Source organism: Labeo rohita, chromosome 6 (assembly GCF_022985175.1).
Source record: "Labeo rohita strain BAU-BD-2019 chromosome 6, IGBB_LRoh.1.0, whole genome shotgun sequence".
In the NCBI taxonomy this organism is placed as follows: Eukaryota; Metazoa; Chordata; class Actinopteri; order Cypriniformes; family Cyprinidae; genus Labeo; species Labeo rohita.
The window spans coordinates 5460771-5474547 of NC_066874.1; the positions used below are offsets into that span (position 1 = coordinate 5460771).

A 13777-nucleotide genomic window follows, 5' to 3' on the forward strand; every position below is an offset into this window, starting at 1 on the left:
AATTATAAAAAGTACTCTACACAGTCCTCTGAAGCGAATCAATGTGTTTGTGTAAGAAAAATATCCATATTTAAAACTTTATAATCCATAGTCTCTAGCTGCTACTAACTGTCGTACACGTGTACATGAGAGAGTGGCGTTCTAGTGGATGATGTAGGATGTAAGCGTAGCATAAGCTCCAGTGAGAATATGCTAGTCTCGAGAGAACCAAGTTTTGTTTACAACAAAGGAAAACCTTTCTTTACAAATCCTCATTTTGTACTTCTAATTCATGACTGGTGGAGTCATAAAGTCAGAACTGCGAGTTTATATGAAGTCAGAATTGCGAGTATAAACTGAGTTTATTTCACACAATTCTGAGTTTATAACTCACAATAGCACATGTATATCACACTTCCCCAAAAAAAAGTCAGAATTGCAAGTTATAAACTCGCAATTGCAAGAAAAGAGTCAGGGTTGTTAGATACAAACTTGCATTTGCAAGTCTCACAATGCTTTTTTATGGTATTTTTGCTTTTATTATGATAGGACAGATCATAGCTGACAGGAAGCAAAGTGGAAGAGAGAGAAGGGAGCGGGAGCGGGAGCGGGAAAGGTCCTCGAGCCAGAATTCGAACTCGGGACGCAACGGTGCTGTATGTCGGCGCGTTGCCCACAAGGCTATCAGCACCGATAATGCTGACATTATAACTCGCAATTCTAAGTTAATATCATGCAGTTCTCAGGAAAAAAGTCAGAATTGTGGGTTTATATCTCGCAATTTAGAAGTGCGAGAAAAAACGTCCAAATTGTGAGATAAACTCGCAATTGCGAGAAAAAAGTTAGAATTGCGAGATTGAAACTTGCATTTGTGAGAAAAAAGTTTATATCTTGCAATTCTGAACTTATAACTCACAATTGCGAGTTTACATCATGCAATACTGAGAAAAAAGTCAGAATTGCAAGATATAAATTTGCAACTACGAGAATTTTTTTATCTCGTAATTCTGACATATCACGCAATTCTCAGAAAAAAGTCAGAATTGTGAGTTTATATCTTGCAATTCTTACTTTATAACTTGCAATTGTGAGTTTATATCATGCAACACTGAGAAAAAAGTCAGAAGTGTGAGAAAAAAAGTAAGAATTGCGAGATTGAAACTTGCATTTGCGAGAAAAAAGGTTTTATCTCGAAATTGACATTATAACTCACAATTACGAGTTTATATCACGCAATTCTCCGAAAAAAGTCAGAATTGTGAGTTTATATCTTGCAATTCTGACTTTATAACTTGCAATTGCGAGCTTATATCATGCAATACTTAGAAAAAAGTCAGAAGTGTGAGAAAAAAAGTTAAAATTGTGAGATTGAAACTTGCATTTGCAAGAAAAAAGGTTTTATCTTGAAATTCTGACATTATAACTCAAAATTGCGAGTTTATATCATGCAATACTGAGAAAAAAGTCAGAAGTGCAAGAAAAAAGTCAGAATTGCAAGATATAAATTCGCAACTGCGAGATTTTTTTTTATCTCGTAATTCTGACATATCACGCAATTCTCAGAAAAAAGTGAGAATTGTGAGTTTATATCTTGCAATTCTGACCTTATAACTTACAATTGCGAGCTTATATCATGCAATACTTAGAAAAAAGTCAGAAGTGCAAGAAAAAAGTCAGAATTGCAAGATTTAAACTCGTAACTGTGAGAAAAAAGTTTTTATCTTGCAATTCTGACATAACTCACAATTACGAGTTTATATCATACTAATCTCAGAAAAGGTCAGAATTGTGAGTTTATATCTTGCAATTCTGACTTTAAACTTGCAACTGCAAGAAAAAAGTTATCTCGTAATTCTGACAACTCGCAATTGTGAGTTTATATCATGCAATTCTCAGAAAAAGTCAGAATTGTGAGTTTATATCTTGTAATTCTGACTTTATAACTTGCAATTGCTAGATTTTATATAATGCAACACTGACAGAAAAAGTCAGAATTGCGAGATATAAACTTACCATTTGAGAACAAAAGGTTTTATCTTGCACTTCTGATGTTATAATTCACAATTGCGAGATTATTTTACACAATTCTCAGAAAAACATCTGAATTGTGAGTTTGAAGTCAGAAATTCTCAGAACTGCCAGTTTATGTCTTCCAATTTTGACTTTATAACTTGCAATTGAGTTTATATCTCAAAATTCTGAGAAAAAAGTCAGAAGTGTGAGAAAACCAACCAAAAAAATTTTTTTTTTTTTTGTATTCAGTGGTGGAAAATCGCTTCGATAATTTTATGTCTTCAGAAGACTTCTAATATAGCTCTTGAGTCACATAGACTACTTTTATGATTTTTTATGCTGCTTAGTGTCCATTTGAAGTTTGAAAGCTCATTTCAGTTGGATGGAAAAGATTGACTGTGTATTATTAAAAATGTCTTTCATGTTCCACAGAAGAAACAGGATGTATGGGTTTAGCATGACATGTTGGTGAGTAAATGATAACAGAACTTTCAGTTTTGGGTGAACTGCACCTTTAACCTTGTCCTTGTGGAAAAAAAAAACAAAAAAACACTTTGGTCCCTCCATCTGCTCATAGTGCGGGGTCAGCAAAAAATAAAAAAATACAAATCTGAGCCAAGAGATAAAGAGAGAAACAAAGAATAGAGCACTCATTTTTCTCTGCCTATAAAACAATGCCCTCATTTTAACGTTCAGACGTGAACATACTTTTCAAGACACGTTTTCTTCAGCACAAAGCTGGATATTGACAGATGTTGTCAGCTCAGTGTAGCCATATACTGTACTGCCTGTATGAAAACAGCTTTCATGTGAAATCTAAAACCACCAACCAAATTTCCGGCATGAGCTGACAGCATTAGCTATACTGTACAACGTGATTCTCATGCAAAGTCCAAATAAAGCCGCCCTGCATCTTAACCAGAGGAGAAAAAACAGCTAGCAGCATGATGGCATAAAGATTAGTTTTGAGGAGGTCAAGAGGTGCTTGTTTTCATGCAGGATTTCGGCGAAAAATGCAGAGGGATTGTCTTGTGACGCTGTTATTTAGATGCTCATTTATCTGAACTTTGTTGGCTAAAGCCACTGCGATGTTTATAATCATGTGATTTGGCTTTTTGAATAAGAGCCACACGCTAAGAAAGCAGAAAAATAATAATAATTCTCTGAAAACCTCTTACAGGATTATCCATCACTACATCCCTACATCGACGCACAAGTTTAATTCCCACAACAAATACTACATTTATGATTTGTAGTGACTGCACACACTTCAATGCACTCCATTTGAATGAATTTTTTAATAACTACACAATGCAATGTCAATATGGTAATGACTTCCATCAGGCCAGTCAGCAAATAGACAGCTAAAGCTCTTATGTCACCAATTGTGATATAATCCCGGTTAAACTGTGATATAACTGTGATATAACTTCAAAATTCAGTTTGAATTCACTACAGTCGAGTGAACAAAATAAATAAATAACACTGGCTGTCGGGGCACCGTGACTTCAACAGTACATGGGGACAATGCTATAGATTCTCTATAAAAGCGGTCACTGACAGGAACATCAACAAATACAGATGTCAGAACAACTGTTATCTAGGCAATAAACACAAATGCTAAAGTAAACTGATTAATTTTAAAGGGATAGTTCGTTAAAAATGAACCCTCATGTTTACATTGGACCTCATTGACTTTATTGTATGGACAAAAAAATGTCTTCTTTTGTGTTCTACAGAAGGTTTTAACTGAGTAAATGTTTATAGATTTCATTTTTGGAGTGTACTACCCCTTTAAAACCCAATACTCTATTAGTTCATCAACACCGCAAAGCATTTCAGAGCAGCATTAGGGTCGTTCAGGGGAAGATATGGATGATCTGGAAGAGTACAGGGTCAGTGGACGTGTGGTTTTCCCTTTGGGACCAACACCAGAACAGGCTGTGACAGTGACAAATGTCTACAGCAGCATTACAGACACGTAGGACAATGCTGAAACCACAGCATCCAACAACAAAAGTCATCTTGTTAGCAATTACCTTTTATTGTTAGTGCTTAGCTGAAAGCCATTTTTAAGGCTCTTTGCCATTTGTAAAGCTAGTATTTTTTAACAACTATTATCGATTTCATTTTGACCTTGTCAAGTGAGAAAACATTAGTTCATCACCAGGTGCCACCTTAAATGTAACAAATAGGCTTAAATCTTTTCTGAAAAATGAGGGATGCTAATTCAACCGTCAAGAGTCAGCTAAAGAACTTTCGTATTTTGAGTTATTCAAATGAGGACATCAGTCTGATCTTTCTTGGTTCTTATATCATCTTAAAGGGGGCATTTCTTGAAGCTAATGAATGCAAAGTGAGTCACATCTTTCACCTTGAGGTGAGTGTTTTATGGGTGGTGTGAACTATAGGCTACTCAGCATGTTCTCCTGTAGAAATCGTTATCTGCAGCTGTGGGATACGCACACAGCTGCCTACCGCCTTTGATTTGCACCATTTCTCATAAACGAAGTAATGTGTGTTTGTGCGTGTTTATGTAAAATCATAGGATTCTGTACAGTCAGCACATCTTTTATCTCATAAACTAGCAATTTTGTAAAGAACTTAGGAGAAGCTCACTTCCAGAACAAAAATTTACAGATAATTTACTCACCCCCGTGTCATTCAAGATGTTTGTGTCTTTCTTTCTTCAGTCGATTAGAAATTATGTTTCTTGAGGGAAAAAATTCAGGATTTATCTCCATGTAATGGACTTCAGTGGTGCCCCCAAGTTTGAACTGCCAAAATGTAGTTTAAATGCAGCTTCAAATGGCTCGAAACGATCCCAGCTGAGGAAGAAGGGTCTTATCTAGCGAAACGATCTGTCATTTTCAAAATAAATTGACAATTTATATACTTTTTACCCACTAACCCAGTGTTCAAAGTGAACATGCAGATTAAACGCCCTTTACAAAAAATGGTAAAACAGCAATGTAGGACGATTTTGACGTTGAAGAAGTAAACAAGACGGGAGTTTTTTTGAAATACCCTAACTGTATTGACCCTGATTACACACACTACGCATGCGCATCGCAGAGACGAGACAAGACAAGACAAGCATTTGAGGTTAAAAAATATATAAATTGTCAGTTTTTTTTCAGAAATGATCTATCGTTTCTTTAGGTAAGACCTTTCTTCCTCGGCTGGGGTTGTTTAGAGCCCTTTAAAGCTGCATTTAAACTGCATTTTGGAAGTTCAAACTTGGGGACACCACTCAAGTCCACTAAATGGAGAAAATTCCTGAAATGTTTTCCTCAACAGACATAATTTCTTATTGACTGAAGAATGACATGAACATGACAAGGGGGTGAGTACATTATCTGTAAATTTTGGTTCTGGAAGTGGACTTCTCCTTTAAGTAAGTTGAGTTGTATCTGAAAATACTTCCCTGCTATATAGTGTGACAACTGTGAGATTTCATGGACTTTACTATCCCATGTGGCCATGGGAGATGAGCTGTGAATGGCAGTGAAGCGATGCAAATGATGCGTTAGGTCACATGACAAAGCCAATATAGTAGATGTAGCATGTCCCAATTACATTCATAGTGCACACATATAGACTACATAGGACCAGTGATGGGAATAACGGCGTTATAAATAAACGGCATTAGTAACAGCGTTATTTTTTTCAGTAACAAGTAATCAAATGAATTACCATTTCCCCTGTTACAACACCATTACTATTTCTGACAATAAAATGCGGCATTACAATAATTTACTATAATATTATTATAATTAGATTTTTCAGTTCATCTGAAATGGATGCGCGGTGTACCTGTATTTGACGAGTCATAAACGCTATTGTGAAGGCACACGACTAGCCGTCACTTTGACTCACACACACGCAAATAAAGATACAAAGCAGAGAGTCTTATATTATATACGTCTTATATACCATGCAGAATTGGCACGCTACATGTAAACGATATTATTTGTTACATTTTTCTGTCAAAATAACGGAGCTCCTTTGGAATTCTTCAGCTTTTAAGAACTGCCGGTTGCTCCAGCAGTAGGCGGAATTAATGTGCAAACAGCAATCTCGTTGGCTGGCGCTCATCTATTATCATCCCTGTTCTGATTTCAGCAAATGAGTTCAAGTAAACACAGACAACGTGATTAATATTCATGAACCCAGCAGCTCATTAATACTTAGTGCGTTTTATATTGTTATTATTAGTAGAATTCGTAGTGGTTTTGTTATCTTATCAGTATTATTTTTAGCTTTTTCCCTTTTTTTTTACAGAAACACTAAATTACAAACAATACTTTTTAACAGACGCAAAGAAAGTTCTTCATCTTCATCAGACAGTATGCAATTTTTAATGCAACATTTAATTCATCATTTAGGTTTTTAGCATTTTAACTTAAGCATATATATTATTTCTGTGCATGCTCTTCTGTACTATTCTGTACTATGATGCTATATGCCTTCGTTATTTTGCACAAAAAATTATTCATGTCATAAATGAGACAAAATAGGACACTGTCTGAATGGGAAAGTCTAACACAGAGTCCAGTCGCTTCAGTTTGATTCTCAATAATGCCAGGCATAGGTCTGGTGTCTCTGGAGAAATAATTAACTGTGTTTCAAGGATGAGCCAATCATGAGTAACTTCAGCAGAGTCCATGGCAATCTGACTGTGGGTGGCAGGCTAGTCTGAAGGAAACTGCAAAGACCTTGACAACAGCAACAAGTGACAAAAAGGTTGATTTCACATGTCTTATGCTGCCTTCACATGCTATTGTATCACAAATACGAGTTATAAAATTGCACATGAGTGGCCTCAGAAGCCAGAACTTCAAGACTTGTATGGCTTAATATAATGTAACTTGTGCCTTTTACGGAAATATGTAGTAGAAAACCTATGAAAGATTTATGTTTTTTTAAAAATCCACATATTTTTAAAACCTTTTTTTTTTTTGGACAATGGGGGGGTGCCATTATTTCGATGGTGTCAGATGGTTCCACTCTGTGAGCTACTGGCACTACATGTTGCTATTTTTACCACAACACAACTCAGAAAATAAAATACTGATACGATGCCACATTGTGCGGCTTCTGGTTGTAATTTTCAGTTGAAGGGCAACAAGAGAAGCGATGTACGTCTTCACTGCTTTCCTAGCAATAAGAAGAGGAGAAAAGAATGGGAAGATGCCTGTGGACGAATAAAAGTTCCTGAAGACCCGTGTCTTTGTTCTCTTCACTTCAGCCCTGATGTCTTTGAGGCTTTTAGTAGACCACAGCTACTGAAAGATCTTACAAATGGCAGAGACAAGAAACGCTAGATGCCATCCTGGCAGGATGTGAACATGCCAACGCTTGTCACTGCAGCCACTGAAGGAAATTCTCAGCATGGATGGTTTAGACTCCTTGTGGGGAAAATTGATGGTATGGCATTTGGTTTATCAGTATTTTATTTTCTGAGTTGTGTTGCAGTAAAAATAGCAAAATGTAGCGCCAGTTGCTCACTGGGTGCAACCATTTTACATCATTGAATTAATAGTGCCCCCATAATCCGAAATATGTATAAAACAATGTGGATTTTTAAATAACATAACATACATAACATACATGATCATAGTGTCTAATCCTGCTTTTGGAGGTCAAATGTCCTGCAGAGTTTAGCTGTAACCTGTCAAAACATACTCTCTCGGATATATCTAGTAATTTTGCTAATTTTGTAAGCTGTTTCAGGCTGTTTCGGAGGTATACTCTGCAGAACGGTGCCAGTAACAAGACTGGACACCTCTCATCTAGAGTGCAGGCAATGTTTATATGGTTGCCAATTAATCGGATGCTACATTTTATTCAAAATCTGTTGGATATTAGACATGTGCCAGTATTTGATAATGAACATAAATGATAGTGTTATTGTGGGCACTTCAAAACACCTTGAATAATTATTTGTTACAAACTATTCAGATTTTTAATGCATTTTAACAATACTTTTCCCATCAGCTAGTTAAAATACACAACACCACTATATGCTGCTTCAAAGACGCATGTGTTAATGAGAAGTGTGGTGGAACGAGTGACAGAGACGCGCTGAATGAAAATGCACGTTCACTCTCTGACAGCAGATGGCGCTGATTTAACAGAAGAAATGCAGCTATTACGCCGGTAGCCCTGTAAACAAAGCAGCTGCTACTTTTTGTTTTTTAAATGAATCTTGGGAATTAAGACTTGTATGACTTATAACGTACATGATGTCTCATACTGCAATATGAAGTAGAAAACCCATTAAAGATTTACGTTATTTTAAAAAATCCACATCGTTTTATACATATTTTGGAATATGGGGGGGTGCCATTATTTCAATGATATGAAATGGTTGTAATCTGTGAGCTACCGGCGCTTCCTGTTGCTATTTTTACCACAACACAACTCAGAAAACAAAACACTGATACAATAAACACAGCTACTAAAAGAGCTTACAGGTGGCAATGGATATAGACATACAGGTTTAAACCAAATGACATACCATCAATTTTCCCCCCAAGGAGTCTAAACGCACCATATCAGTATTGATGCCAGTTATGTTGTGGGAAAAATAGCAACAGGTAGCGCCAGTAGGCGCCAGTAGCTCACAGAAATCAAGCATTTCACATCATTGAAATAATGCCCCCCCCACCACCACCACAGTCCAAAATATGTAGAAAAAGATGTGGATTTTTTAAAATAACGTAAGTCTTTCATGGGTTTTCTACTACATAATTTGCGTTATATTAAGCCATACAAGTTAACAACTTAATACCCAGGGTTCCCTTTAAACAGCAATTCAGATTGATTCACATTTTTTCATTATGGTGTTCACCACAGCACTGGATACTTAAATACTTTATTTCAATGTTGTGATAATACCGTGATAAAATCTTAAGCAATTACTACAACATGCTGTCATGTGGCTAATACTATTTTTTGATCAGACCTCTTAATGTTCTGTTTCTCGTTTTACCATTTATCAGATCATATACAGTATATGGCTTATTACCTAATACTAAACCTTTGAAAGTGGGATAAAAATAGAAAATAAATATTTCTCAGGCATAAAATCGCACTTTCAATGTTTTCATATATGTGTCATTTTGCAAGTCAGACCCACCATTCACGCCATTGTAAAGGCTCCGATGATGTGGCGACAGCTCGTCTCCTGCCAGTCTCCGTGGTGACGTCTCTCTACCAGGGCTGCCAAACTTCCCATGTTCAGGGCTCATGCTGTACTGGTGCCTCAACATCTCAGGACTACTCCCTCCCAGCTTGCTTTTGTCATGATGGAGCTCTGACGTTCCTAGCAGTAGGTGTCTAGCTTCTGGACTCCCAGGCCCACTTCCTAAGCTGCCCCTATGCCTTTGGATGTAGAGCTCAGGACTCATAGGCTGTCCTGGAGCCAAATGGTGCTTCGGATGAGTCTCCGGACTCCGGTGGCCCAGGGATCGCCCATACTTTTCTGGGCTCAGCCCTCTTATCAGCCGATGGTCAGGCACGGATATGGAGCCACAGCGTGGTCGGCAGGGCTGGGGCAGTACGAAGGGATACTCCAGGCTGGTGCTTCTATGCCGGACGGGAGGGTCAGGGCTGGAGATCTCCACCCGATCTCCTTCCGCTCTTTTCCCAGGACGAGCCTTTTGGATCTCTGGGCTTTTACTCCCAGTTCCTCCGCTAGAAAGCGGCTGTTGTGGCTGCTTATGGTGTGCATGCTCAGAGCTATCAGCGCTTCCCGCGCTGGAAGTGCTGCTTCCGTCCCCCACGTCCCGCATCAAGCCAGGTACCAGGAGCCCACTCTGGCTGTCAATGGAATTGCGACATCCAGCGGACCCTGTCACACCTTGGCTTCCTTCCCCTCCGCTGCCTGCTTTCTCCTCGTCTATCAGCAGACAAATTTCCCTAAGCTCCAGGTTCTCCCGAATGACCTCCTCCTGCTTGCGCTCCAATTCTGTCAGCTTCTGAAGGTACAGTGTCACCTCCTTACGCATAACGCTGGCACTGAAGCGACCCAGACGCTGCCACTCACGCGACACTCGTTTGCCTTTTTGCCGGTCATCATCCAGAAAACAGCATAGGTCTCGCAGTTCCCGATTGTCATCCTGTAGCTTCTGATTGACCTCCTTCAACATACAAAAAAATAATGTTTACAAAAAAGTATTTCCATGTTTTTAAATGTTGCTATTCAAGGACAAAGAATAAAAGACAGACATTTTGAGGCCACACAGGCTATATCTTTTTTTGATTTAATAATTCATTATGAGACTAAAGATCTCTCATGTATTTCTGTCATTCATTTAAGACAGAACAATCTAAATGTATGATCTTAATAGGTGCCAGATTTGACAAACATCTGCCTGTCAATTAAAGCAACAAATCACCCAGTGCTGGGTGAAATATGGACAAACCCAACTTCTGGGTTGTTTTGACCCAGCGGCTGGATTGTACGTTTAACCCAACCTTCTTTTTTAGTAGTTTTATTTAACTCAACTGTTGCTTAAAAATTACTATATTTCTACATAGTATATATAATATATATTTCTATATTACTATAAATGTTCAACTTTTGATTATTGCTAATGCCTTTAGTAATTATGTGTCTGAATTTTTAATTCACAACCTATTTGGGGTTCATTTTAAGCCAGCCATACAGTAATTTTTAAACAATAGTTGAGTTGAATAACACTACCCAGAAGGTTTGGTTAAACATTTAACCCAACCGCTGGGTCGAAACAACCCAGTCGCTGGGTTTGTCCATATTTTACCCAGCGGTGGGTTGCATTTAACCCAGCATTTTTTAGAGTGAAAGAAATTGCATCTGGCATCAATGTTACCAAACTTGACATAATGCATGATGATTGAACTTGAACTCAGATTTTTTGATAATCTGTGCATTTTTACGTTATTGCATTTTTTTTTTTTTTTTTTTTTTTTTTTGATAATCTGTGCATTTTTACGTTATTGTTTTTTATACGCAACATTCATGGTTAAAAATTGGGAAATGCTCACATTCACACACAACAGGTGTTTTAACATTACAGTTAAATTAGAAAAAATATGATTCTGGTCTGGAATAAAAACAACCCTAATAAGGTACTAATTGCTTTTTTGTTAAGTTTTTTCTTTTTTCAGAGGCTTTATGTTTTAATAAAAAATAATGCAGCAAGAAAATATTCAAGGCGTTATTCCTACAGGATAAATGATGTGCACCTAGGTGCTTCTGGTGCATCCTCAGAGAGCGCAGGTGTGCTCCAGACACCCATGATCTCATCTGCTCACCTTCAGCCCCCGGATCTCGTTCAGATGCAGCTGGAGGCTGCGGTTCACCTCCCGAATCAGATTGCTGTGATCCAAAATGACGCTCATTTTATCGGCTTCAGACTTTCGGAGTCGCTGCACCAGCTCCTCTTTGCTCCATTGGAGGAGCTCTTCATCGGTGAGGTTGGAGATGTCTTCTGCTGGACTTTCTGGCGCCTTGGATCCAGGCTGTGCTTGTAGAGATTGCGCTTTCTCCATGAGAAGAGGCGAGCTGCTGCTGTGATACCAGGTGCTGATCAAATATTAATGAGGCAGGCAGCATCCGCTGTGTTAGGAGGAGTCAGGGAGACAGAGGACGCATCGTGAAGTGATGCCCGTATCCGATGCCCTTAGAGTGGGAGTCGCCTCGACTTTTCCCAAAGCAACAGCTGATGCAGCTGACGAGTAGAAGGAAGGGCGGCATACAGAACAAGTCCGCCCAGGTTATTTAGCATCGACTCCCATTCATAGTTCTTGCAAGTTTGGAAAAGTGACGGTAACGGGTAGCCGGTGAGATATGGGTGGTTTCAGGCGGCCCGATGCGCTCGCCTCCGTCCGCCTCTGCGCGCTCCAGCATCCTCATGGAGATGGAGGAGTAGAGACAGCAGCATCCTCAGCCACAGCTCCGGAGAAATGAGCGTGACTGCAGCGACTGAGTAAATTCTCTCTCTCCCCCCCCTCTCTCTCTCTCTCTCTCTCTCTCTCTCTCTATGCTTGCGTGTCGTGCATGTTTGTGTGTGTGAGTTGCCAAGAGGTGATGCTGTGCACAAAGTTGCATGTAAATTTGTATCGAGCGCCATCCATGGAAACATTGAGGTACTACAGATAAATAGGCTAACATTTTTCCTGCTGTTGAAACAATGTGTGTCAAACATTAACTTAAGGTAAGGTAATTGTGTAATTAAGGCATAATGTAAGCCATTCACTGCATACATATTCATTGATTCAATGCACATATTGATGTAAACCCTCTTTCAGATTTTAGAGGTGTTATTTGTTTAAATGTAATTATTCATTAAAACCAGTTCATATTAGCCACTGAGACATGTTTTTAAAAATTACAATTTAACTTTTTGTCGTTTGACCTGGCTAATTTTTGACCCTTAATGAAACCATATTAAACAAGAATATTTGTATTGTGACTTCATCCATTCATGCATTCTTTTTCATAGTATCTAGATAAATTTCATCAATATTCTTAAACAGAATTCAGTATTAATTTAATGCATAGCCTATTTTACATGTATATTTGTATATTTATTATTTGTTGTCTTCTAATAATTTAATAGGCCACTCAGACATTGTGTGTGTGTAGGTGTACTATATTGTTATAGTGTATGTGTGTGTGTGTACTTGTTTTTGCTACGTAGTGGGGACCAAATTTCCCCACAAGGATAGTAAAACCTGAAATTTGGGGCCTGCGGTCCCCACAATGTTAAAAAATTATTAAAAATAGTAAATGATGTTTATCTGAAAGTGTAACAATGCAAACATGTTTTCTGTGAGGGGTTGGGTTAGGGGATAGACAATATCGTTTAGTCTATGGAAAGTCCCCACAATTCACAAAAACAAACGTGTGTGTGTGTTATGACTCACAATCAAAATATTGCTTGGTCAAAATATACATAGCCTACTTTAATTTATGTTTACTATATTTGATTATTAAAGCATATATAATATAATATTAAATAATTCGTTCTTATGTAAGCATTGTTACGATTAAGGTAAGGATTTAGATGTAGAGCATAATTTATGCCATTATTATAGTATTCTACCTTCATTGTACATTTTGATGTAACCCTTTCATATTTTAGAGAAGTTACGTATTTGTATGTAATTTTTCATTAAAAAACAGTTCATCAACAGTTCATGCCTCTGAGACAGCAAATACAAAACCACTCTGAAATAGAAAAAAATAAATACATTAACTTACAAATAACATGTTTTTAAACATTTAAAATTACAATTTTGTCACAATCAATTACTTTTTTTTTTTTTGACCTGGCTAATTTTGGACCCTGAATGAAACCATATTAAATTACATATTAAACCAAAATTTTTTTGTATCGAGACTTTATCCATTCATCCATTCTTTTTAATATTATCTATAGAAATTTTATAAATATTTTTAAACTGATTTTAGTGATAATTTAATGCAACAACTATTTTACATGTATATTTTTATTTGTTATCTTATAATAATATAATATAATACATTACCTTAGATCAACTATATTGTGTGTATAAATATGCTATATATTGTGTGTGTGTGCCTACCTAACTATTTTGGGGACACATTTGTACTCAAAAGTAAGCAAAAACTCACTTTAAAATTCAAAAAATAAAGTAAACAAAGTTTTTTTTTGAAACTGTTGAAAGTCTTCTGTAATAGTAGGGTTAGAGGTAGGTTTAGGTTAGAAAATGTATAACTATCTATATATAAAAATAATAGATACGTAATATC

The 13777-nt window shown here is 37.3% G+C and overlaps 1 protein-coding gene across 2 annotated transcripts in view; it reads right to left on the bottom strand.

Annotated features, from left to right (window-relative positions):
- Positions 1 to 11971, bottom strand: part of ccdc85al (coiled-coil domain containing 85A, like) — a 30121-nt gene extending 18150 nt beyond the window's left edge. For both annotated transcript variants that reach the window (XM_051111447.1, XM_051111446.1), the window contains exons 1-2: positions 11296 to 11971; positions 9137 to 10139 (exon numbers count right to left, since the gene is read on the bottom strand). In XM_051111447.1, coding sequence (XP_050967404.1) covers positions 9137 to 10139; positions 11296 to 11532 — 1240 coding nt within the window. In that variant the 5' untranslated portion in view covers positions 11533 to 11971. The remainder of the gene's footprint in view (positions 1 to 9136; positions 10140 to 11295) is intronic.
- Between the last annotated feature and the right edge of the window lie 1806 nt (positions 11972 to 13777).